Source organism: Lissotriton helveticus, chromosome 11 (assembly GCF_964261635.1).
Source record: "Lissotriton helveticus chromosome 11, aLisHel1.1, whole genome shotgun sequence".
In the NCBI taxonomy this organism is placed as follows: Eukaryota; Metazoa; Chordata; class Amphibia; order Caudata; family Salamandridae; genus Lissotriton; species Lissotriton helveticus.
In genome coordinates this window covers 29,022,712-29,050,534 of record NC_136072.1, presented here as the reverse complement: position 1 = coordinate 29,050,534, position 27,823 = coordinate 29,022,712, and the positions used below count along the sequence as shown (strand labels likewise).

General features: G+C 47.1%; 1 protein-coding gene across 1 annotated transcript; it reads left to right on the top strand.

Annotated features, from left to right (window-relative positions):
• The first annotated feature begins 2,937 nt into the window (after positions 1–2,937).
• LOC144791205 (receptor-transporting protein 2-like) lies at positions 2,938–11,544 on the top strand. Its single transcript, XM_078665857.1, has 2 exons — positions 2,938–3,213; positions 9,712–11,544. Exons 1-2 carry the CDS (start codon positions 3,074–3,076, stop codon positions 10,289–10,291), a joined length of 720 nt encoding a protein of 239 aa, XP_078521983.1. The 5' UTR covers positions 2,938–3,073; the 3' UTR covers positions 10,292–11,544.
• Positions 11,545–27,823: the final 16,279 nt, after the last annotated feature.

Sequence of the window (27,823 nt, the reverse complement as noted above, 5' to 3'; positions counted from 1 at the left end):
AAACCCTGCACTAGCCCGGATTGTTATGGAGTAATTTTCCTTATGTTAAGGCGTTGTGTTTACCTCTTCGTGCACCTTACGGCAGCTTTTATTAAGGAGCAAACTCCACCTGGGAGTATTGAGCGTTTGCATAGGCACGCGTTACATTATACAAGGTCACCCGATAGTTTATAGAGATAGGAAAATGAAGTGATTTGCCCAGTATCACAGGACGTTGAGTGGCGCCGGGACTCCGGCTTCCCAGATCCAATGTCAAGCACTCTGGCTATAACCGCACATCCTTGGCAGAGGGAGGCAGAAACCACATTTACCCCTTCCGTGCGGGGCTGTTTCCCCCGCTATGCTGGGGAGCGGGGGGGGGGGCGCGTACAGCGCCCCGGTGCTCATGACGAGGTCAGCTCGTCATGAGCTACGGCGCTCCGGTGCTCATGACGAGCTGAGCTCGTCATGACCACGCCCGTTCCAATAGAACGCTCAGCAGAGAAGGGGAATCAGCCCAGCATGCGAGCGTTCCATGTAACGGGCGCGGTCATGAGGAGCTCAGCTCGTCATGAGCACCGGTGCGTCGTAGCTCATGACGAGCTGACCTCGTCATGAGCACTCAAGGAGCTAAAGCTCGGCTGGTTATGGGCTCAGGGTTCCAACAGGACCTCGAGCTCAGCCAGACCCGGGCTTCAGGCTCGACCCGGGCTTGAGTTCCAGTGGCTCGTCCACCTCTATTAATACCAGTGTTGCAGATCCTTAAATTACAGCGCTCTGACACCTTCGAGTAAAGTCGGCGCTATATAAAAATGCATAAAATAAAATAAAATAAATTGGATACGTCACCATCCATATCGAGTGCCTAACTCCCTTCGTCTACAATCTACTCGCCCCCGCGCCCCCTCCCTTCGCCTCCTGCCCTCTAAAGCGCGGGAAATGCAGTTGATTCTACAAACTGTCAGCGAGTAGTCAGGACAGGTTCCAGTTCTCCAAGTTTAATATAACTTATAAAGTGTTCCTTATAGTGGGTGGAGAGCACAACACAACACAGCGCAACACAGCATAACACATTGCAACACAACAAACCAGAGAACAAACACAACACAACAAAACCCAGTACAAACAAAACACAGCACATCACAACGCAAGGCAGCATCTATTCTAAGGGGCAGATTTACAAGCCCCTTGCGCCTCTTTTATGTCGCTGTTGCGTCACTTTTGTGGCGCAGCGGCGGTGCAAAACCAGCGCCATGCTGAGGGGTATTTACAACGTGACGCATCTGGGAGATACGTCACGTTGTAAAGCCCTGCGCCAGAAGTAGGCATTCCTGCGCAGGGGCGGGGGGGGCCTGTTTGAAGCAGGCGTAAGGACTAACGCAGCATTGTAAAGGTAGGGCCCCCAGAGCATTGCTGGAGCTGAGTCGCGCTTGAGAAGCAACTCCAGCAATGCGTCACCTTTACGGCACAGATGCGTCACGCATCTGTTCGTTTTTACCGCATTGTAAATGCAGATCATCCATGATGGCGGAGCCGTGACACACAATAACTGGCGCAACCCTGCTGATGTGCAGGGATGCGCCAGTTATTGTAAATCTGCCCCTTCGTGTTTTGTATGCCTCATTTGCTTTCTTGTAAAGGAAAAACGCAGCTGATGTGATCAGCGCTGGTGCGTGGACTTTGGCCCACAGCAGACACACCCATGCTTTTTTTGCTAGTCGTCAACAAACAAACTATTTGCAATTTTTTCCCTCCTTTCGCTCCACTTGTACATTTGCAATTCTTTTCATGTTTATATCTCTTCTTATGTAAATCCTGTAAACCAAAGTCATTTTGTAACGCTGCCGGTTCTTTTGTAAAGCGCCCTGACGCCTTCTGGTAATGTTCGCGCTATAGAAAATCGCATTAAATAAATAAATAAAATAAAATCCAGTCCCGGGCCCTTGCATTCCTCGAGGCATGCTGACTTTCGGTTTCCTTTCTCCAGCACCGAAACCAGCCTGCGGTGCCGCCTACACCCTGCGGCACCCGTCCAGACGCAGGAAGGACAGACGTGCAGCCCATCACAGGTGTCTATCCACTGTTAGCTGCAGTCGGTTCCCTCTACTCCTTCTCTGGGGCTGCTGTGCTGCACCCCTGCTGTGCAGGTCACCAGGGGCCCCTCACCCTTCTCTGGGGCTGCTGTGCTGCCCCCTGCTTTGTGGCTCACCAGGGGCCCCTCACCCTTCTCTGGGGCTGCTGTGCTGCCCCCTGCTTTGTGGCTCACCAGGGGCCCCTCACCCTTCTCCGGGGCTGCTGTGTTGCACCCCTGCTGTGCAGGTCACCAGGGGCCCCTCACCCTTCTCTGGGGCTGCTGTGCTGCCCCCCTGCTGTGCAGGCCACCAGGGGCCCCTCACCCTTCTCTGGGGCTGCTGTGCTGCCCCCTGCTTTGTGGCTCACCAGGGGCCCCTCACCCTTCTCTGGGGCTGCTGTGCTGCCCCCTGCTGTGCAGGTCACCAGGGGCCCCTCACCCTTCGCTGGGGCTGCTGTGCTGCCCCCTGCCTCACCAGGGGCCCCTCACCCTTCTCTGGGGCTGCTGTGCTGCACCCCTGCTGTGCAGGTCACCAGGGGCCCCTCACCCTTCTCTGGGGCTGCTGTGCTGCCCCCTGCTTTGTGGCTCACCAGGGGCCCCTCACCCTTCTCTGGGGCTGCTGTGCTGCACCCCTGCTGTGCAGGTCACCAGGGGCCCCTCACCCTTCTCTGGGGCTGCTGTGCTGCCCCCTGCTTTGTGGCTCACCAGGGGCCCCTCACCCTTCTCTGGGGCTGCTGTGCTGCCCCCTGCTTTGTGGCTCACCAGGGGCCCCTCACCCTTCTCTGGGGCTGCTGTGCTGCACCCCTGCTGTGCAGGTCACCAGGGGCCCCTCACCCTTCTCCGGGGCTGCTGTGCTGCCCCCCTGCTGTGCAGGCCACCAGGGGCCCCTCACCCTTCTCTGGGGCTGCTGTGCTGCACCCCTGCTGTGCAGGTCACCAGGGGCCCCTCACCCTTCTCTGGGGCTGCTGTGCTGCACCCCTGCTGCATAGGCCACCAGGGGCCCCTAGACACCCTGACACAGACATGGAGCAGGAGGCGTGGAACAGCCTCTTCCAAAGCAAGATGTCTGCGGTGCGACCCCGGGACAAGTGGACCCTGGACCAGGATGACGCTGCGGAGGCGCTGCCCGGGTGGAAGCAGTACACGCTGCACGCCTCCGCCAGGTAGGGTGGTCTTCCATTTCAATAAGTAAGCGCCTTCTCCTCCCCTCCCCCTATTCCTGTACACTTTTGTGGCTTGTAACTAATTCCATGTAAGGCAGCGTTTGGCAAAGGGCTTGACCTGGTTTGGTACCCGGCCATATTATGGCCACAAATTTAAAATAAAAAAAAGTGCAAACATCCCAGAAAGACGAGACAGGAAGAGAATCATTCTTCAGAAGTCGGGGTTGGCGAGCCACCGAAAGCTCGAGCCAGGCTCGAGGCTGAATCTCGGCTCTGGCTGAGCTCGAGGTCCTGTTGGAACCTGGAGCCCATAACGAGCTGAGCTTTCACCCGGCTTCTGCCTCCCCTCCCTCCTCCACCCCTGTGCCCAGGATGTGGCGTTAGGGCCAGTGCTGCCGATTTTGGAACCGGCTTTAACCAGGTTCGAGTCTCGGCGTCTGCACACAATCTTGTGATTCTGGGCAAATCACTTAGGGGCAGATTTATGTTAACTGGCGCATCCCCAGGGATGCGCCAGTTAACATGCGCCACAGTGCGCCACTGCTCCGCCACCCATGGTGCGCCGCATTTATGATGGGGCGCACCATGCTGCAAGGCAGTGAGGATGCGTGACGCATCTCTCGGCGCACGGGCGGCGCATTGCAGGAGTCATGTCGCAAGTGCGACATGACTCCTGCAATGCACAATAGCCACCTATTCAATGCATTGTGCGTCACCCTTACGCCTGCTTCAAGCAGGCGTAAGGAATTGACGTAGAAAGTGACTGAGTGAAATCAGCCACTTTTAGGAGGCGTTCCTGCGCAGGAACGCCACCCCCTGCGCAGGAACGCCTCCCTATGGCGCAGGGGTTTCCAACGTGACGCATCTCCTAGATGCGTCACGTTGTAAATAGGGCGCATTGTTTGTGCTGCCGTTGCGTCACATTACGTGACGCAATTGCGGCGCAAGGGCATCATAAATCTGCCCCTTAATCTCAGGGCCTCATTTATGAAAAGTGACGCATCGCTGCGTGAAAACAGCGATGCGTCACTTTTCACTGCGCCCTCCTTGCGACACCAATGATGCGTCATATTTACAGTATGACGCATCATGGCGCAAGGAGTGACAGATGCATCAGTATTTCTGACGTATCTGTATGGCGCAAAAGTGACGCATTGCTGGAGTGTAAAAATGAATGTCTACGGGTTTTGCACACTATGAAACTTATACTTAATATGTTTGCACGATATGCGTGCTGTGTTAGATTAGTGCCTGCACACTGGAAAATGAATGTATGTGGCCTGGTTGCAAAAGCTACCAGGGCTCTAACACGCACAGCGGTAAATTTTAATTTTCAATAATACATTCAAACCAAGAAAAAAGAACATCACATTTTCATATTGCTGTCGTTTATAACCATTCATGATAAACAATTATTATTTCATTGCATCATATGACAACTCATTTTACAATGCCATCAAATTAATTATTAAATGTAAACAATAAACATTAAAAAACCCAATGCATTTCGGGGCAAAAGCCCCTTCGTCAGGGGTCACGTGAATAGTGCGACACAACAAGTCTTTTGGTGATCTATGTTGTTTAGCAACGAATAGTATATCTGAATCTTTGTCAAACGTGGGATATCTCATTACGTGTTGCCTGACGCGTTAATAGAATATCCTGCGAGCCTCGAGAATAAAGGCTTTATCTCGCTGTTATAGTGGTCTCGTTACTTGAAGTGTCTCGCCATTTTCGGATCTCCTAATATAAGCGTGTCCACAAGATTTTAATCTCGTTTTATTCGAAGCGTCTCGCCGTTTTCAAAGTCCTGAAGCAAGTGTATCCACTAGATTCTAGACTTGTTGTGTCGCACTATTCACGTGACCCCTGACGAAGGAGCTTTTGCAAAAAATTGTAAAATGAGTTGTCATATGATGCAATGAAATAATAATTGTTTATCATGAATGGTTATAAACGACAGCAATATGAAAATGTGATGTTCTTTTTTCTTGGTTTGAATGTATTATTGAAAATTAAAATTTACCGCTGTGCGTGTTAGAGCCCTGGTAGCTTTTGCAACCAGGCCACATACATGCATTGCTGGAGTGTGTCACAAAAGTGGCGCAACTCCAGCAATGTATCCTTTCACATGGGGCAAGCCCCATGTGAAGGGCCTGCGTCAGTCTTACGCCTGCTGTGAGGCATCTTATAGATTTCACTGCGTCACTTCTATGACCTTTTCTTGCGTCAATAGGCCCCCCTGCATACATTATACCTGGCGCAGGTATAATGTGGCGCAGGGTTTACAAAGTGACGCATCTACCTAGATGCGTCACTTTGTAAATATGGCACAACAAGGCGCATTTTTTACGCCACTGGTGCGTCACAAAAAGTGACCCATGAGCGGCGTAAAAGTGGCGCACGGCCTCATACATAAGGCCCCCTGTGCCTACCAAAAATGAAAGTGTCCTTCTGTAATGTAACTGGTGCTCCACCTGATTTATTTATTTACGCATTTTTATATAGCGAAAACTTTACCCGAAGGTGTCATATCGCTGTACAATAGAAGCACTTACACTACATAAGGACTTCAGAGTACACGAATAACATAAAAGATACAAACAGATAAACCCTAAATTCACATAAGAACCGTAGTAAGTACAAAAGTCTACTACAGATACTAGTGGTTAAAGTTACATATAAACAAGTTACAAATTCACTCAAGGTTACGGTTTAAGAAAGGTAGAAGCGATTTGGGTTGAACAAATATATATTACATATTTACACAGCGTCATCTTCTCGCCATTTCTGGGGTTCTTGCGGTACTCGTTCAGCCAGGCCTTTAGGGTGTTGTTGCACTCACGGGTGGTGATCTTGGGCTTGGAGGGATCCCCGAGGTGGTGATGGCCAAATGTCCTCCACACTTTTTGCGATGGTTGCTTACCAGCCGGGCCCTAGCACAACGAAGTGGGCGTCAGCCCTCCTCAAAGCAGCTGCGTTGGGGCAGCAGGTTTGACCCTGCCCCTCCGTCTTCCTCAGTCCCCGTCCCTCCGATCCTGAGCCACAACGTCCGCGGCCAACACCCAAGCCCTCATCCCAGGATCCGCGCCGCTGCCCCATTCTCGGCGAGCGCGGACCCCACGACTGCCGTAGTGGCAAAGGATTCTTCCCCAGGGCTGGACAAGTCCACAAGGACCCGCACTATGGATCAGGAGAGCACTGGGAGGCAGCTTCAGCCAAGAATCAGGGAGTACACAAACTAAACAATAATAGGGCAACCCAATATACCCCAAGGGACTGGGTAATCAGTAATAGATGCACAACTGTTCCTTGAGGAAATTATTTCACAAATATTTTAGTAATCAATAAAGTCATAGACATGAACAAAGAATCCATCACTCCAGGAATATATTCTGAAGCGTTGTATTCTGAATCGAGATCAGATTCAATCCAATCTCTAGCAACAATGACACTACAGAATGTATTTCACAGGTTCAATAGTAGTGTGACACCTTTCTGTAAATATGGACAGATGTATGTAAATGTATTGCGACTTATATAGCGCACGTATCACCCGAAGGCATCAAGGCGCTTGCCTTGGGAACCCGTCCTGGCTTTTCCCTGTGAGATAACCCCTACTGGGTATCCCCAGGGTGAAAGCCAGGCATCCCGCAGCGGGTGGGCCGCCGTAGTGGAGATTAAGCAACTATTGCCCAGAGTTGCAGCGTGGGACCCCATGATTAGAATAGGCACTGAGGCAAGAATTATCGAGTCCGTGGCCATTTTTGGGCTCAGGACTCTGCCGCGTCGGGAATTGAACCCTGGTCCCGGGCCAGACCTCTGCATCAGGGTCTGCCGCTCTAATCAGTGAGCCACACTCCTGTGAGCCGAACAGATAATACATTCAAATATATTTCAACATTCAGAAGTTTAAATACTCCATCAGTAACCGATGAATATATACAGAATAGGGTCTTTGTAAAGTCGACGTTTCGGTCTCTAATCGGTCACATCGATCCCTGAGACCATCTTTAGGATACCGCGTTGCTTCATAAACCGCTCCTGTAGATACTGAAAACACAATAACACATACAACAATGAATCTACCCTAAGGATGTTAGATGTTGATGTCTTTGCAAGTAATACATGGTAAATGACTTTATATCGTTTACATTGCAGTTATGAAATGGTTTTAAGTGTACAGGTAAGAATGCTGTTGTTTTTGGTGTAGGGTCTTACTTGGTTTACAAATGAATTTGGGATCTCACTTGGTGTTTTGTACTGTTTAGAGATCCTTCTAGGAATCGTTTTGGAAAAGACATTCCTGAATCTAGTAAGAACTTTATGATTTATTTGATTACACTATAGGGTCACCCAGGGTGCTTCTATTGGGCTGTTAATTGGTATTAGTACACTTTTAAGATTTGTTTGGTTTTTGGAGGCATGTCCATTGGAATGACTTTGCATGCTTGGTGGGTTAGTCACTTTTGTTGATCTGCGGTGTGAGCTGGCGATACTAGAGAACCAAGGGGTGATTCATTGTTGTCTGTATTATTGTGTTTTCGGTATCTACAGGAGTGGTTTATGAAGCAATGCTGCGTCCTGAAGCTGCCAAAATCTAAATCAGGCCCTAAGACGTTCATTATAATGGCGTACAGACTTCCATCAGCCTGCCATTGTGTCAGATTTGGGACCAGACGCTGAGGCGGCTTCCCCACAATCCGAATTACGATGGGATCACCACCATGGTGGTTGCATCACCTATATTTTGCATTGTGGCGGGGATGCGTTCAGCCGCCGCCGCCGCAGATCAAAAAGAAAGGCTCTTGCATATCCCAGCACTACGTAGCAAGCACCACGCAGTGCCTGCCAGATGGTGCAGGGATATGTAGGGGGGCACCGTAGGTGACCCCCAGTGCCCCATACCCAGTCCCAGGGATCAAGGGGGGCTCGCTACAGGCCCCCAAATCCATTTCCGCCATTCGTTTAGCTGCAGTTTGGCCGCTGAAAAACGAATGAATGAAAGGGATATCCTAATCCCTATGGCGGTATGTTGGGGTATGTTTCAGTTCCTATAATCAACAACCAAGAACCAGGGGTCTAAATGCCCATATAGGGGCGGGTTAATCTAAACGACACGGTGGTAAGTTAGTACCCAAGTTACAAAAGGAACCCAAAACAGAGAACTCATAAAAGGAAGAGAGCACTTGAGTGATAAATAGCAAGATCCAAGACTTGTATCTGGATTGCCATCAACTTAACCATGTGATCAGTATTATCATTTGGTCATCCAGTTAATCGAATGGTATGCCTCTTGATCATAGAGACTTTCTACCATTGCAGTGATAGTAAGCTGGATCTTGCCCACAGTCACTAGTGGGACAACCACTGAGTAGTTGATTGCAAGTAAGAGAAAGAGTGCAGTGCAAAAAACACCAAAAGTGGTGAGTTAAAATAGAGTGGTGTGACCAAAAAATAATGCACATTTTATTAAGGTATGGGCACATCCCTTGATTAAAAACAGAACAATGCAAAGGGCAGTGTGAACAAATAACTGCCAAAAAGGGCCAACATGTTTCAGCCAATCGGGCAAATAATCCCTAGGCTTTCGTCAGGGCCTCTGCTCTCAAAGATTGCTACTGCATACAATAGTGTTGAGAATAAAAGAAAATAAGAAAATACAATCTATAAAGGTTGGAATAAATACAACCTGCTATGAACAAATCCTCCGCATCAATTGAATGCAGATGGCATCTGTAACAAATTAATTAAGAAGAAATGTATAAAGTTATTTCGTGCAATATCTTTTCCTACTATGGTTCCTATAACAAAATAAGAGATGCTTGAATAATCTAGATGCATACCATTCGATTAACTGGATGACCAAATGATAATACTGATCACATGGTTAAGTTGATGGCAATCCAGATAGAAGTGCTTGGATCTTGCTATTTATCACTCAAGTGCTCTCTTCCTTTTATGAGTTCTCTGTTTTGGGTTCCTTTTGTAACTTGGGTACTAACTTACCACCTTGAAGTTTAGATTAACCCGCCCCTATATGGACATTTAGACCCCTGGTTCTTGGTTGTTGATTATAGGTATTATGTGGGGATGTGAACCTGGGCAGGTCTTCAAAATTTCCCTATGACCCTACCCCCCCTTGTTATTGTTGTAGTATGTTTAAGTTCCGACAGGTGGTCGGAAAAGGACCGCCTGTCCAAACCGTAGCGGACGGTCTTTACGTCCGCCATGCATATCCAATGATTGCCCCCGCCATCATAATATGGCGGGGGGATAAACAACACTACGATGGCGGAAGGCCCGCTACCGACCAGCTGGCAGTGGCGGGCCTTCTGCCATCGTAATGAGCCCCTAAGTTACTGTTTGTCTTAGAAAGGGTCATATCACATCTCATATTATATTTTTCAGCTCATTTATTGACACCCTAATGTGGTTCACAAATGCTCTAAATGTCAGAATCTACCTTGCATTAAATGTTTGCCTTCTCACCTCTAGGTTCAAGTGCTCATCCTGTGGTCGAAAGTGGGAATCGTCCAAAGTGCGCGTGATCTTCCACATCAGGATGGTCAGCCGGCGAGTGCCGCAGGGCTGTGTGAAGATGCGGGTCTTCAAACAGGAGTGCCGGAGATGTTATGCGGCCATTTTGGAAGAACCCGAGTTCATGATTGAGAACATAGATGTAGCTGTTGACCGCCTGGTGACAAGAATACGCAAGGTGTGCTACGGAGAGGATGTGCCCGATCGACACGTCCGTGATTTCATCTCAAGTGGGAGCAATGAAGGACCTCACGACAGCGCACACTGCGAGGCTTGCCAACTTGGACTCTGTGACCACAAACCTCCAGTCAAGAACGTGATAGCGCCAATGGTGAATCGAGTGAGAAGTTCCTACGCGGAGTGGGATGCGCTGATGGCGCGGGGCTATGGACATCTGCAGGATGAGAGTCATCAACCATTAATCCAGCAGAGTGGCTGGGCCCGGGAACAGCCTCGCTACAAACTTGGAGGAACTAATCACCCAAACTTTAGAACGGAGCCAGAGGTGGAGAGGATTTGCCCATGTATACTGCTCTGAACAAGTCCAGATCATGTTGTATATCTCTTCAGTTTCAGGAATCAGAGGGGTAAACATGCCTCGCATCAACTTTAAGCTGACTCTTTAAAATAAATGGTGATAGGTATTGGATAGGTGATCCGATTATAATCAGTTCTATTGAGAGATTGGTGTGGTTCACACTCTGAGCACAATCAGGGAAAATCCGTATTTATCAAAACTCCAGATTCACTTTACAGTTCATGTACATTCATAACATCTTATTTTCAGTACCTATTTATAGACATCTATCAAGTCAAATGTGTTTGAGAAATGTACACTGCAAAGTTTGATGGAAATGGTAGTCCTTAAATTTCCACCCCTCAATATACCTAAAATATTTTCAATGGGGCCTTGCTCCTATGTCTTGCTACAGCCCACAGAGTCTTAATATGTGAGAAAATATTACTTTGAAAGATCTTATCATACTTGAACTGTGAGGCACGTTCCATCAATACTACATTGAACTACCTTGAGAGCCCCTAAAGGCAGCAGTGTAAAAAAGGGTAAAAAGTGTATAATTTTGGAGCTCTCCTGCAACTTTCCAAAGTATCTCTCACCGTTTCTCCTGGTTTCAATTAGATCATTCTGCCCTAATGACCCAAATGCCTTTTGAGTATTGCAGTCTTCCTGCTAAGTTCTATATTAGAACATGTGGTCCAATCTGAATGACCATCTGGGGGTTGAGCGAAATTTTTGTCACATTATAACAAAACAGTTGCCCCCCTCTATTCCTTTTAATTAGGTTGGGACCCTCATAGAATAAAGGTCACTACAGAGGAGTCCCTTACATGTTTTACTTTCACATCCCACATCTATACTTACCTAAGCCCCTCACGGCACCTATACTGCAAGGAACAAAAGATCTCCAATTAAGAGCCCCTGTATGGGTGCCCCTGGGGCATAGCAGCGCCGGCCTGACGAGGAGCAGGCTCATATGATGAAGCACGACACCTAGCGTGCTGGGTGTGTGAGGGCCCTAGTTCTGACAAGAGGTATTCCCCACCTCCTCACTACCTAGAGTATACACAAGGTGGCTAATATACCACTCCGGAACTCCGTACCCTTCGGTCTCTTGTCCAATCTGAATTCTCACAACAAAGGCTCTAACCAGGATTAACATCCTGTGTGGAATGCTGGTATTGACTTTGCAATTAGATTGATCAAAATGCTATGCCTGCATTCTTTTTTAAATATAGCTTTATACATTTGTTCATAATTTACCAAAAAACAAAGGCGTCCATTAACATAACTGTTTGTTTTATAGGTTATATTCTTAAACAGAGCGCCATCTTAGCTAACCCTCTAGTTATGGTAATTGGACAAATATGACATGCACATTCAAAGACAGAGACCAGCCATACACAAAGTCAAATGGTATGTCAACAGAAGTATCAAGACGCTCAAATATAAGCGGAAACGTAGAATGGGATATAATAGCGTGCAAATATATAAACTAAGCCACATCTCTTTGAAAAACATAAAGCTTACAAACACAACGTTGGGTTTTCAAATTCACTCCAAGTTGAATCCTATTTGTCCAAATAATTCAGAGCGAAGATTTCTCAAATGTTGTCAATGTGCAAATATCTTTTACCAAATCAGCTACTGAACCAGATTGATTAGATTTCTGATACTTCAAAACCCCTCAGATATTCAATTTGCATTAGTTCAAGTTTTCTAATTGTAGGAGCAAACCAAAGAAAAATGCACATCGGCATGCCTTGATATCTAGATTCACAACACAGATGGATGCTCTGGAAAACACCAGACCAATCTGATTTCAATCAAATACAGGCCATAAGAGAATAGAATGTTGCCTTTACCATTACCAGATTCAAAGAACATTATTTTGAAATTCTCTGCGGTACTATATGTCTAAAAACCTGTTTTGTTGCATTATTCTTGATCCACATTATAGTACACTGCTTGTACCAGTATATGATGAGTGCCCTCAGTGTTTCCGAGAAATATTAGTAATGGTGGTAGCACAGACAAATGTATTCTTAATGTGATAATTTAATTCGAATGGTTCTTTAAACAATTGCAAGTTAAAGAAAAGTGAAGCTGATAATAATTCTAATGATAATTTAGCCATAAAGGATGAGTAAGCCTAAAAAAATCCACATTGTTTGCAATTTCACAAATATTATTGAATACAATAATATAACGATTCTGCTCCTTTACAGCCAGGCCGAATACAGACTGCAGATGAGAAATGAAATATGTGGGTCTTCCAACCAAACTTGTTTGAAATATTAAATCGCTGACAAAATTAGCTACATCAAGTTTAACATTTTTTTAATATATTTAATTTCAGAATTCCCACATATAGTTTATCAAACGAAACACTCTTTCTAAAACCAGAGATCATAATTAGCTCATTGCAAAATTTAAAGATGAGAATTGCTGATTTTAGAAGTTTTAGACTCTTCCATTTTTAATTCATGCTGAGGTTCTGCTTTTGTTAGGATGGTGGTTATGCATCTTCATTCAAATTCTATATGACTTTGCTGTTACCATGGTCACTAAGTTATAATGATTACTTATGATGGAATTGGATTTAAAGGTACATTTTAGTAAATCATTTATTATGATATGCGGTCCCAATTCGACAAAAACAAGGACATTTACTGTAAAGGAAAAAACTATTGATAAGGTGCCATATTTTACTTACTTGGGGAATGTTCTTAATAATAAATTAAATTGGGATAATCTAATTGTGGCTAGGAGTCAATATACTAGTAGAATAATAGAGGGGCTTTTTCTCTTCGCTGGTAAACTCGGACATAAGCCTGTAGCAGAAATGTTAACATTATATAAATCGAAATGTCTGTCAGTAGACACCTTTGCACAAGAGTATGTGGCTAGCATAAAAGTTTCCAGATCCAGATTCTAGAAAACACATTTTCAAAAAGGTTACTGAGACTCCTAGCAGTTCTTCAACATTTGTTTGTCACTCTGAAGTGGGTCTGTAGTATGTAAAAGATAGGAGAAATATTGCCCCGTTAATTCTATGGTGGAAAATCTGGACCTCAGAGAACTTATTGTTTTCAAGAAGTATCCTAAGAGATTGTATGAATCTTGATAATGCAATGTCAATCCCTTGGCTACGTTATATCAAAGATACCTTTTTATTAAATTGGCTTGGAGAATTACTATGATAATCCAGAGGGAATCCAACAAAACATGAAACAGGTTATATAAAAATCTTTTCGTACTGAAATATGTAAGTCTAACCCGAATGTTGGATTACTAGATTGTGTTGTTTCCAAGCCAACCGCAATTTTACTTGTCTTTTACCTTGCATCTTCAAGTTTCCTAATGACCAGACTCCATCTCTGCACATTGCACTTTCTTCTGGCTTTCCCCAGTAGGGCAGGTTGGTATGAGAAACTAACCCCCTATCCCTGTAATAATTTAGCCCAGCAGAGCACAATGCACTTTTTGTTGTTTTGCACACTTTATAAAGATCCAAGGGCACATTTTATCAAGCCCATTTTAAAGGAAATCCGCCCCAGCTCCTATCAGGATTTGTTTTAATTATTTGCGGTCATTATCTACTGCAGTCATCTAAAGTGCTGTGCTCAACTTCATTAGAACTGCACTTTTAATCATGAAACGTTATGAATCGTAAAATGAACTTACATTTTTTGTGATTTTAGGGGTTTTTAATATCTTGTATAAATATGTTTTAGAACGGTAGGAGGCTTTCTTCAAACTCTTAGAATCTGTGCTGGGATAATATGACCTAGGAGAAGAAAATAGGTGTACCCCATATTTAATCTTTGCACAAAATGTGTTCCCATGCATATTAAGTCATGTTTTTTTAACGTTTTAATGTATGAATATACATTTCTATGATTTTAGGGTTTTTTAATATCTTGCATAAATATGTCGTAGAACATTAGTAGGCTTTTCTTGAAACGTCTAGATTTAGTGCTGGGATAATATGACCTACGAATAGGAAATAGATGTACTGTATATTTAATTTTTGCACAAAATGTCCCTATGTATATTTTGTCTGGCTTTTTTTAATGTATGTAAGCAAACTTTTATGATTCAACTGAATCTAATAAAGTTATTTGAACCTGAACCTAATTACTTATAAGGCTTAAAAGATGCTTCATTTTTAACTAGACCTTGCACAAAAGGGGCGCGCCTAAACCAATCAACCAATCACGCGCCATTAACTAGAAAAACACAGTACTTCCAACAAAAAGTATGTTAAACGTTTAAACATTGGTCCGACACGCACGTGACAAAAAAGAAATACCACAATGATTGCTTCACGCACTCTGCCCATTATTGCGGTAGTACGCACAAACACGTTCGCGTTCGAGGAAGGGAGACACTTTCAGCCTTTGAACAACTTCAAACATTGGCGCAGGGAAAACATTATCCCCATCGTAGGGACAAAGCCGTTCACGGAGGGATCACGGCAATTTAGGCAGGGGGCGGACATTAAAATAAAAACATGCCGAATTGATTAAGCTGCATTTACATTGCCGAAACTGGCATGATGTATGCTAATTAACGGCGAGTACCGTTGTCGCACACTAACGTCCCAACAAGCATGAAAGCAGATAAGAAAACAACAAATATTGCATTACTAACTGCGCACCTCATTTAAAGACGCAACACTAAAACCTTAGGCACTCATCACTGTAATTGCAGCACAAAGTAAACAAACCCTTTTGACATTTCAAACGACATCAAAGCTTCTTGCTGGGGGCTGGGCAAAGGTGTTCACAGAGGATTCACTCTATTTGCTAAGCAAAGGCAGACAGACTTTCAGCATTTCCCCTACATCAAAGGTTCAAAGAAGGGGGCTGACAGTGAAACAAACACATGATTTAAAGAAGGCTCATTGCACTTCAGGAAACAGACGTGCTGTGTGATTATTCACCGAGCTCTCCCTATTCGCACTGCTCTGTGAAAACCTCAATAAAACTTGATTCTCAAAACACAATGTTTTGAAAACTGCGTGCGCACATTACTTCAACACTGAGCAATAAACAATTCTCGCACTCATCTGTGTAATTGCAGCACAAAGACAAAAACCCTTTCACACTTAGCCCTACATCATAGCAGTCGCATCGGTACACCTCGTCCCGCAACCCTCACCACCCAAATGAAACACAGACAAGCATGTTGGGAAGAAAAAGTTGCAGGTTTTATTTGTGATACAAATAACAGAGCGGGTTAACTGACAGGTGACCCCAATGCCCCGCAACCCCTTGTTGCAGGGCGCCTGAAGTAGAGCCAAAGAAGCGGACACCAGCGGCCATAGCCCGGTGTGTAACCTGGGAGGAAAAACCACCCACCGGTGGACCTATCGTCCACCTGCACCACCCTCCGGACAAGGGAGAGTCAACTCACACCTTGCCCAGTCAGGCGAGGCGTTATTAGCAAACCCCCGGTTGCTCAGGCTTACAAACGCCCTAAGGACTAACGGGGTGCCGTCGGAACCAAGTCCCTAAGTAGGGCCCCTTGGATTAGGTATGACTCAGCAGTCTGTGTTTCGCACTGGGGCCTCAGGTCCTGTTCCTGCGCCTGTCCTGTATGGGGGTCACCTTGTACCTTTTTCCACAGCCCTGGGCGTGACACCCGCTGCGCCCAGAGCCCCCACTACCTAGCCCTTATCTCTCCCCTATCTGCATCCGGCTGCTTCTAGCGCCTCCCCTAGGTCTAATAGGAAAATCGCCATGCCTACTTTGGACAAGTGTACCCCGTCAGATTCCCAGCATCCAATGGATTTGGCGTGCAGCAAGCCATGCCTAATGAAACCTACCCCTCAATGCTCGCTGAATTTGCGCATTGCTGCGTTTACGCGCCTGCGCGAGACTTCTATCACCTCCTGCGCTATTGCCCCATGCCAAATCGGTCTAGGGGAAATTTCTGACCAATATATGTTGCACTGTCCCAATTCACAGCTTAAGATGCTCAAGTCTTTCCTCATTGCGTCTAGCAATCGCCTCTTGCCTAATGTCACCAGGTCGTTCCCCCCTAGGTGCACCACTAGGATGTTTGGCCTTTGCCTGTTTTCCTTCAGTAACATACGCAGCATCCCTATCAGAGCCACCCAGCGCATCCCAGGGAAACCAAACCATGATATATTGGTGTTGTTAAAGCCGTGCTTCCAGGTGTTGGCGCACACCCATCTTGCCAGTCTCGTGACATACGAGTGCCCCATCACCCATACCTCTGACCCTGCAATGAAACACAGTATGTTGCATGATTATAGTTTATTGACACACTTAAAGGCACTGCAACGAAAACAACCACCGAGTGGCAACAGAAACTTGAACACACATCGTATTAATCTTGTCAAGGCTTATGAATTATTTACTTTATTTACACGTCGTCAACTGTATGTCTGCTCACAGGGTGAATTACACTCATTGGTCTCACATATCTTTTGTAGCAGTTGGATTCCCATCTACCTACTTTTTTAATTGCTTCGGCTAGGAGCCCCACCCTATAAGCCGTGGTGGCCGCACCTATCCTGAAAGAGTGGGAGCTAAACTTGGCCCCTGTTGTTGTGTATCCTGCCAGGAATAAGCACCCCCTGCATCACATGGTCCACCTGGTACTTTGTGACTGGGGAACCGTCTGAGTGGATAAGTAATGTAAATGTAAATGTACAGGAATTTATATAGCGCAAATCACCGAGCGGTTTCTAAGCGCTTGCTTAGGGAACCCGTCCTGGTATTCCCCTGTGAGATAACCCCGGCAGGGTATCCGCAAGGTGAAAGCCAGGCATCCCGCCGCGAGTGGCCGTTGTGGAGATTAAGCAAGCTATTGCCCAGAGTCGCAGAGTGTGAACCCGTGAATCGAGTAGGCACCAGAGCGAGAATTGTCGAGTCCATGGACATTTTAGGACTCAAGACCCCGCCGAGCCGGGAATTGAACCCTGGCCCTGGGCTGACATCTGCTTCCAGGTCTGCCTCCTCTAACCAGTGAGCCACACTTCTCCACTAATAAACCATCATTATGCGGGCAGCAGGACAGGAATGTGGCCATCAATGCCACCGGGCAATAATTGTCGTTACCCAGCCGCTGTAATGAAATGTTCCTACCCTTGCCTATCTGATCTGTCTTGGAGCATTGTAACAGGATCTCAACTGACTCCGCTGTCAAGCGAACGTCCTCCATCAGAAGGGCCCTGGAGTTGACCTCCTTTTTGGACCGAGCTACCAGTTCGCCTATCCTAAACGCTCCAGAAAATGCTAAGCTAAAAGTCACTGAAAAGAGGGTCGCCTCGTAGGCGGAATGGGTAACCTTAGGCAGGGCGTCTAGTATTTTTTTAAAGTCTCATAATCTATGGGGGCCCTTTGATCCGCTGGTTTAGGCATCACTCTTGCCCAGCCTTTGAGTGCCGCCCTAGTTTGGAATAACGACGTTGGGTCCTTCTGACCTAAAAGCCTGGCATGGTGCCCGATAGCGGACAGGTGCCCGGCCATCCATGAGTGGCTCTTCCCCTCATCCTTCGCCCAAACCATGAATGCCTGCACTTTTTCAACTTGTCTCACAGCCTCCCGCTCCCATGGGCCCATAATTTCGCATAATGTTTTAACACAAGTCTGGTATCTCCTCATAGTCCGCGGTGCCAAAGACATCTCGCCTAGTTCTCTGATACGCTGCGCCACCGCAGCAGATGCCAAAGCCGGGCCGGGAAAGGCGTCATCTCTTCCCTCGCTCGCGGCCACGCCTCTCGGAACCTCTGCCAATGGAAACGTGAAAGTGCGTCAGCAGCCGTGTTTTGTATTCCCAGTATGTGCCTAGCCTTGCATTCCACATTATTGTATAAACATACTTTGACAAGCTCTCTGAGTAAGCATAAGACAAGTGCACAAGAGGCCGACTGGGTGTTGATGGCTTGTACTACCGCCATGTTATCAGACCATAGAACCACTCTTTTCGCAGACAGCAGGGCCGGCCAAAGATGGAAAGCCACCACTATTGGGAACAGTTCTAACACCGTTATGTTGTTGGTGATCTTTTTCTTCCTCCAAGCATTGGGCCACCCCGCCGCGCACCAGTCCCTGTCGAGTATTGCCCCAAATCCTTCCCTGCCCGACGCGTCTGTAAACAACGTCAGCTCCTCGCTGCTGTTCCAGGGTTCCATCTATATCACGGATCCATTGAACTGTTCGAGAAAGTCCCCCCACAACTTAAGGTCCTCTTTGACCCCAAAACTCAACCTCACTTGATGATGCCTGCGCTTTATCTTTGCTGCTGTCCTGGCCAGCCTGCGCGCAAAGGCCCTACCCGCTGGAATTACTTTGGTGGCGAAGCTTAATCTCCCATGAAGGCTCTGTATGTCGTCCAATGACACCTTATCCTGCCCCCGCACTAGTTTGATCTGTGCTGCTAACTCTGCGACCTTGTCTGCTGGGAGCCTGACCTCACCCGCTACCGTATCTATTTCTATGCCCAAGAAAACTAAAGCCTGTGCTGGACCCACAGTCTTCCCCGGAGCCAGTGGCACACCCAGATAGTTTGTCATTTTTTGAAATTTCTCCAGCGCCTCAGCACATTCTACTGTCTCTGCTCTGCCTACGAAGAAGAAATCATCCAGATAATGGGTCACGTTCACCACCCCTTCATGGGCATGCATCTGTCGTAGTAATATTCATTGCCCAGCCTGAAACCTAGTAAGTTTTGGCTGCTAGGGTGCATGGGCAGGAGGCGAAAAGCAGATTCGATATCGGCTTTAGCCAGCCAGGCCCCTTTGCCAGCTCGTCGTACGAGGTCCATGGCCACATCCAATGAGCAATACGAGACAGAGCACACCCCTTCCTCTAAGTTGTGATTGACTGACTCTCTGTCTGGGTAGGACAGGTGGTGAATCAACCTGAACGCCCCGGGCTCTTTTTTGGGTACTATCCCCAGTGGGGATACCACGAAGTTGTCTAGTGGTGGGCGTGAAAATGGGCCAGCAACCCTCCCCAGCTCAAGTTCTCTGCCAACTTTCGCTCTCACCACCTCAGGATTGTCCCTTGCCGATTTGAGATTGTCTGCATCTCTCGCGGCTGGCACCCCTATGTATGGTATAACAAAACCTTCAGCAAACCCCCCCAGAAGCAATCTCCCATCCAGTCTGTTGGGATATTTGTTCAGCAGTGGAACCAGTCGTTCCAATTTTATCGGTGAGGGCCCTTTCACTGCGCCTACCTCTAGTGGAATTGTTGACAATGCTTGAAACGTAGAGACAAGGGGGAACACCGGGGTGCAGTGGGGGGGGTGGCATGTGCATGGGGGGGGTAAGGGTGTTTGGGATGGAGACGCGTTACTTATTCTGCCAGGATCCTCCCCTCCCCCCTTGATAACTACCTTGCTTTTGACCTTTGTTTGACCTACACGTTCCTGCCTGGTGCTGCCCTCCACAATTGCTGCATGTATGCGTAAATTTGCAGGATCTCCCCCAATGGCAGTGCCCTCTGTTAAATAATCTGCAAGCCCCTGGGGATGACCTCCCGCCTCCCCTCTTTTGGCCCTTTCCCCTCTGGCCCCCTCGAAAGGGCGGCATCCTTTGTTCTGTCTGTGCCGTATTGCCGTTTTTATCATTAGATGCCACCTGCGTTTCTTGCGTTTTACTGTTCGCAGTTGTGCCTTGGAGCGCCCTGGACCCCATATGGTCCATCCACAGCTGTACCTCTTTGTGATCCCAGCGCATCTTGGGAGACCTTGACATTTTCTTCCTGAACTCCCTATCATAATCTAGCCAACCTAGGCCTCCCCACTTTTTCGCTTCATTATGAATGAGTCTCCCGTACTGAACTAACCCTGGTCCTTGATCACCAAACTTCTCCATGATAACAGAGGACAGTATCGCAAAGGCTTCCATCCATGTGTCAATGTTCTTTTCTGGCCAAGGCTGAAATCTAACCTTCTTCTCGTCTTCTTTTAGCCCTGCCTTGCGTACATCAGCACCCTGTTGTCCTAGCATGAGTAATGAAAAAATATCTATAAATTCTCTTTTCCATATTAATTCCTTAGCTGCCAGCGGGACCTCCCAGGCCAAGGAGGAACGACCTGACAGTAAAGGAGCGTCATGCACCACTTCTTCCTCGTCGCTTGGCAGCGCTGGCAAAGGAGCTGGTAACGTGGGAGCAGGGATCGCTGTATTTGGGGGGGCGGTGGCACAGCCGGGGGCGGGGGCACAGAGTTCGGTGGCTGCGGTGCCATGGGGGCTGGCAAAGCCGGAATAACAGGCGTCACGTGCGGTAACAGGGGAGATGCAGGTAGCGACGGCCCAGGCCCCGGTGCTGTAAATGACATGTTGGACAGGTCGGTACCATCTTGCCCCCCCCCGTGTTCCGGATGCGGCAGGGCTAGCAGTGCCGTTTCCCCATACATTGGACGGTCCTACCCCGCCATTGACACCAGGCGTCACACTCTCCCTCATCTCCTTCATAAATACTTCCAATGAGGACATGATCTTACCCAGATCGCTTCTAGTATCGTATTCCATTGTCGGTTGCCCGTTAGCAGGCAAGTTTGATGGCAACTCCTGAACCACTTCCGGCAAATTCAAAGTGCCAGAAACGCCATGTATCACTGCGACCGTGGTTTTCACGCTGGCCTTCTTTTTGGGCGGCGGCGGGAAGTCTTTGTTCGTAGGCACCTTTGTCCTTTTTGACGCTCTAACGAGTCCCTCACTACTTGTGTCCTCATCATCCAATGCCATGATGTCATTGTTTACACAGGGGTTAGCCGGGTTGCCCTTAAGCAGATTGGTAGCGGGAAACAACCTTTACAACGCAACTTTTACAACGCACTACCATTACAACGAAATTTTTACAACGCAAAAACCATTACAACGCATGTATTTACAACGCATGTTTTTACAACGCAGGTACCTTTACAACGCATACCATTACAACGTAAGTATTGGTAAGTATATAATTATATTTTAAATTTTATATGTTTGGGTATTTTTAAGGGTATTTTTAGGGTTCAGGGTCAGTTTTCAATTTTTGGGTAAAGGGGTATTTTTAAGGGTCCAGGGTCAGTTTTCAGTTTTTGAGTAAAGGGGTATTTTTAGGGTTCAGGGTCAGTTTTCAGTTTTTGGGCAAAGGGGTATTTTTAGGGTTCAGGGTCAGTTTTCAGTTTTTGGGTAAAGGGGTATTTTTGGGGTTCAGGGTCAGTTTTCAGTTTTTGGGTAAAGGGGTATTTTTAGGGTTCAGGGTCAGTTTTCCGTTTTTGGGTAAAGGGGTATTTTTAGGGTTCAGGGTCAGTTTTCAGTTTTTGAGTAAAGGGGTATTTTTAGGGTTCAGGGTCAGTTTTCAGTTTTTGGGTAAAGGGGTATTTTTAGGGTTCAGGGTCAGTTTTGGGTTTTTGGGTAAAGGGATATTTTTAGGGTTCAGGGTCAGTTTTGGGTTTTTGGGTTAAGGGGCATTTTTAGGGTTCAGGGTCAGTTTTGGGTTTTTGGGTAAAGGGGTATTTTTAGGGTTCAGGGTCAGTTTTGGGTTTTTGGGTAAAAAGGTATTTTTGGGGTTCAGGGTCAGTTTGGGTTTTTGGGTAAAGGGGTATTTTTAGGGTTCAGGGTCAGTTTTGGGTTTTTGGGGTGCAGGGGTATTTTTAGGGTTCAGGGTCAGTTTGGGGTTTTTGGGGTACAGGGGTACAGGGTTAAAATATAATTAAATTTAAATTAAATTAATTAAATTAAATTACATTACATTAAATTAAATTAAATTATATTATTTTCAATTATTTTAAATTAAAAAAATTAATATATACTTACCAATACTTACGTTGTAATGGTATGCGTTGTAAAGGTACCTGCGTTGTAAAAACATGCATTGTAAATACATGCGTTGTAATAGTTTTTGTGTTGTAAAAATTTCGCTGTAATGGTATGCGTTGTAAAAGTATGAGTTGTAATGTCATATATCCGATTGGTAGCCCATGCCACACCGTTCGTTTCCACTAGTTGTAGGAAAATCGCTGCATGTGCTGCTTGAGCTTCCGAAACCCCTTTTGCTCCTGCGCCAGCTGGTCTCATTTCCGACATCTTGTGTGGTTTCCCTGCAAGAAAAATTATCGTGACTACTGTGCCATTTCCCCTCCTGTTTCCTTCGTCTTACTCTTCAAATTAGCATACTTTGTTCCTTATAATACTTACTTCAAAACACGCGAACTCGCTACAAGGGGGGTGGGGGGGGTTGGCCACGCGAATCCACGAATACGTTGCGGTGACGTCGGTTCTTTGCCACGATCCTGTATTGATTGATATAAAGATCATTTAGGCTTAGCCCTACCCCATGCCTTAATAAACCGAAGACCTGGGTGGACCCGACCTTAAACACCATTCCCCCAGTCAAGGGCCCAACCCATCGTCCCTACCATCTCGTAGGCCCAGGGGGACCAGACCATGAACACTGGCCCCCTGGTTGCAGTACAACCCCTTTCAATGGCCAACCCACCACCTTTTTGTTCTTACCTTCCACTTTGGGGGGGTGGCACCGTGCTCTCGCTGCTTATGTCCCAATCCTTATTTGCCTAAAATAGAGGAACCCGCAGTAAACCTGCAGCAAGAAGACGCAACCATGAAATCATCTTATATTCCAGACCTACGTGGCCAGTGTAATTGTAATCACCAGCATTGTAATACATTTTTGATACTGATCACCAACATTACAATTTTGACCCTGCAATTGCCCCACATGACTTGTTCTGTAGCGTAAAATCAACCTTAATATTTCATCACTGCGGACGAGCCGGCTGCCACTGTGCCGGTCGTGACAGTAAAAATTTTAAACATGTAACAATAAACATTTTCAACCTATCACATGACGCGTGGCCTCGGGGGCGGGGCAAATTTGAATTTCCGATCTGACCCCATGTGTCCCCGCGACCTACTAGCGCTTGTAGAGTCAATTAGTAAGAGGACATTCTGGAGATTCCGGGCATCGATCCCGCTACCTCTCGCATGCTAAGCGAGCGCTCTACCATTTCAGCTAATTCCCTTTCTCAGTGCCCGTGATACGAAATTGCTCTGCTACCCAGAGCGTGCGCGGTGGCTGGAGGGGTGAACTGGGGTCTGAATATTGTGACTCCGCCTCTAGCGCGTGCAAGGTGGAGGGCTGGAGCGCGAGGGGGGGTATAATGGGGGAATATCAAAGTTTTCCATAACGTGGAGCACAGACCCCAGCCACCGCTTAAAGCTGCGGCCTACCAGCAAATGATGCCCCTGTCGTCATGGCTCGCTAGGCCTAACCGGCCGCTACGGGTCATCCACTAGGTTGAGGGACGTGGGGGCACCGGCACGTGTAGCACGAGACCCCAGCCACCGCCTAATGCAGCGGCCTACTAGCAAATGCTGGCCCTGCCGAAATCGCCCGTTAGGCCTAACCTACCGCCGCATCCAGTGCAAAAGACCGCTGCGGGGCATTCATCTAACTGTAGAGAGGGGGCACTAGCACGCGAAAGAAACCCCAGCCATCGCATAAGACCGCTGCCTGTAGCCTTCCACGCACTCCTTGACTTGACCGCCACAGCCGGCACGACCTACCTGGCTCTAGTATCCGGTTCACAAAGGTGCCTCCGGTAACCTACCACGTTTACCGTCATAAATTATCCCTGCTAGCATTGCGTTGTCCTTCCGGGTATCCGGTGCCAGTTACCCTCATAAATATCCCGGCTAACATTGTATCCGGTGCCAGTTACCGTCATTAAATATCCCGGCTAACATTGCGGTTACTTATAGCCTTCTCCTTGCTGCCGTTCGTGGAGACGGATGGAGCCCGATGCCGCTTCCTCGCCACTCTTATGCTGGACCCAACCTAACTAACGGAGTTCGCAGTGGTCCACCCCTCACGGACGGTGGCGGTGGACCCATACGTCGGTCCCCGCCACCCGTCCACGTTCCGCTCACCACCACATAGCCCCGATGATGCCCTGCGACGTCGTCTACACCGCCTCTCACACAACCGACCCGGGGGAAGGCCTCTGCCCACCCACAGACCCGCGCGCCACATACAACAGCTTTATGGGCTCCCCGTGGTAGAACCACGCGGCCCTGTCGACTCGGGTGGACCGAGGACGGGGCCCGGGGGGGGGAGGCCTCTGCCCACACAACAGATCCGCACGCCACACACAACGGATCTATGGGCTCCCCCGTGGTAGAACCACGCGGCCCTGTCGACTCGGATAGCCCGAGGACGGGGCCCGGGGGGAGGCCTAACGATCCCTTACCTCATAGTGAAGCGGAAAGCGCCGGCCTCGCGTCCGGCGTCGGGGGGGGGAGTGAGGGAGCGGGGCAGAGGGACCTAATGGCCTGAGGCTGGCGAGGAGCAGCCTGGCACGACCGGCTATCGGGTGGGCAGCAGCAAAGAGGGCGCCAAAGGGGAGGGGCTCCCCTATATCAGGCCCCGGGAAAAGGGGGGCGGCCTCCCTTGTGTGACCCCGCCCCTCCCTGCCTCCCAACCCTCCCTTTCTTGGCCTCTGGTTCCCCACGCCCTACTACGGGGTTTGCCCTCCTACGGGGTCCCCTGCAGGGTCCTCGGGCATCCCGCAGAGGTTGCCACAGGGGTCTAACATCAAAACACACATCGCAATTTCACATAAATAAAAATATACTTTCACAATAACAGCTGCTGTATGCAATCTTCATGGTACTTTGCTCTGAAGCAAAATAACATTCACACAATACAGAAAGTTCACACTTCAGGCGCACACACTACAAATAATAGCACCAGGAATTCAAGCTCTCTTGCACACTTTCAAATACAGCCATCTTTGCCATTCCATTCCACTTTCACACTCACAAGACAATACTGCATTCTGCAAGACAGTTAACCATTAACAATGTAAAGCACCATTAACTACAGTCACAAAATCACACTTCCCAATGCTCACATACAGAACTATAAATAATTCTGGGCCATTAATTCGGTTAAACACTAGCAGCCTCTACCAACGTTATTCGGGGGAAAAACTTTAACAGTTCTATCTTTATAATAGTAGTATAGATAATCTATACTACTATTAGAAAGAGAGAACTTTGAACCTTTGAGGCGGGTAAACTCGGGAACCACAGCGCCAATCCAAACACCCGATCCATCGTTGTAATTGTCAGGGTTTGCAGATAGACATAGGCTATATAACAAAATAAAATATACGTTCTTTAAAATATTTACGATTAAAAAAAAAGTAGTCCCTTGGAAGTAGCGCCGGCCGCGACGTGCGTGCTGACATCAGGAGCGTGGGGAGGAGTGACGTACAGGAGCGCGAGGAGGAGCGGCGGACATGAGCGCGGGGAGGAGCGGCGGACATGAGCGCAGGGAGGAGCGGCGGACAGGCGGCGAGGAGCAGCGGACAGGCGGGGAGGAGCGGCGAGGAGCGGCGGACAGGCGGGGAGGAGCGGCGGCTGAGGTAGGGGAAGCGGCCCGTGTGCGGCTCATTAGGGGCCCTGAAAGTGGCGGGTGCGCTCCGGGGGACCCACGGACAATGTCGGGGCGGGCGGGGGCCCTGAAGCCTGAGACAACGTCGGGGCGGGCGGGGGCCCAGAAGCCTAATTGCTCCCGGACAACGTCGGGACGGGCTGCTAGTTACTTATAAGGCTTAAAAGATGCTTCATTTTTAACTAGCCCTTGAAAAACAAAACCCCATTGTATATATCAGATTTAAAGATAGTCCTTGGAAATCTAGACTTTTTTTTCATACCCAGAGAAGAGATCCATATATAGTATAAGCTTTTTTAACCGACTGTTGATGGAAAGTAGTAAGGAAGATTTTAAATAAATCCATTATTTTGACATCATACTTATATTTGTAACAATAATTTTGCCTCATACCCCAACCTTTAAAATAGACAAGCGGTCACACTTCTTCTTTGTTTTTGTTTGAACCTCCTTAAGATGTATAATTGTTATCTTATCCAAGTCCTTATTTTAATAATAGAATTGGTGAACTTTTTCCTAACCCTATTAAATCCAATGTCTAAACATACTGTTTCAACCACTGCAAAATTTTCACATTCCAATTAACTACACTGTCTCAAACACTGTGATTTTTTTTAACATTCCTTTATAGCCAGTGATGAAAGCATGATAACAGTCTGATAAGAACAATTCAGCCTCAGCATTAAGTAAAACGTTTTGTTCCTTTATAAGAGACGCCAGTAACACGTGTATCTCGATGCAACGCAACAACAAGAGTTTCAAATTACAAGATCAAACAAAATAGGGGGAAGAGACCAACCTTGTCTCGCCCTTTTGCTCCAAAAATATGAAATTGATTGCTGGAACTTTGGTCACAACCTGTGCATTAGCTCCTGAATATTGTATCTAACTAAAATTCAGAAAATCCTGAGTAAACCCAAACGTTTGAAGGAGACATTACATAAAAAGCCTTTGTCCTTGTCATCTCTGTGGGGAAGTTAAAAGATATCAGAAGTGATTCAGCTGACAGACTGCTGATATGTTGGAAGTACATATTTCACACCACATTCCAGACTTTTTTCTGACAAGGATGAGGAAGATGTTTTAGAACTTATAGAAAATGTGTCCTCCTTTTAGCACTTCAGAGCCCTAGCCATAAATTCTATGACAAAACTAAGCTTCTCCTTTTTTTGTTCATTTTCTGCAGTCTCTTCATAGGAAATGCTTTGTTTCTACAGTCCCTAATCAAGCAACATGGCGTTCATGTGCTCCTCCCTTCGTCATGGTAATAGAATGTTAGCGCTCTAGTTGTTCATTAGAACTGTGTGGTGAACTGCAGTAAAACAATTGTAATCAATTTGACAGACTGATGTTTCTGTTGTAAATACATGTTTCACTCATGTTGGTGGTGATGGACCGAACGCCTCTAGGGCTCGAAAGAAAATGAAAGGCCTTGAATGCTTATTGTCTGGAGAACAAATCGACAGTACAAGTTGATAAAACAAAAACCTTGTATTTCGCCAGAAAGAAATATTGTTTTGCTTGGTCCTTAGGCAATGTGCAGTTGAAGCAGGTTTGGGACTATATAAGAATGTAGGCATGACATTTTCTGATGATATGAGGTGGGATAATCATGTGGAGCACCCGAAGACTTATACTTTCAACCAAAGTGAACAGCCTGAAGATCTTTGACCGCAAAGTTTGTAGCTGTACCTTTGAACCCCTAGATGAATTGATACAAGGCAAATTAATACCGCAGGCTCTTAATGGTGCACAGGTGTTGGCAATAGATAAGCAGGGTGCTTGGGAAGGTTTAGAAGGTAATTTGTTGAAACTGCTCCTAGATTTACCAAAAAATGCTTGGAAGGGAGCTGAGAACAGTAACCTGGAGTTCACTGGCAGATGCCAGGGCTTTGCACTTCTTTTTCTCGATTGAAAGAGGGGTCCTGGTGAGAAATTGTCAGTGCTAAATTTACCAGAGGTACTGGCAACTTTCCCCATTAAGAGACACCCTGTGATAGAAATGTTAAAGTGCCTGGAAGTTCCTGATTTGTGCACTGAGGGAGAGACAGTAGCTCAAGTTTGTCATCTAAAGAGCACTCTAAGGCAAAGCGCTATTGAT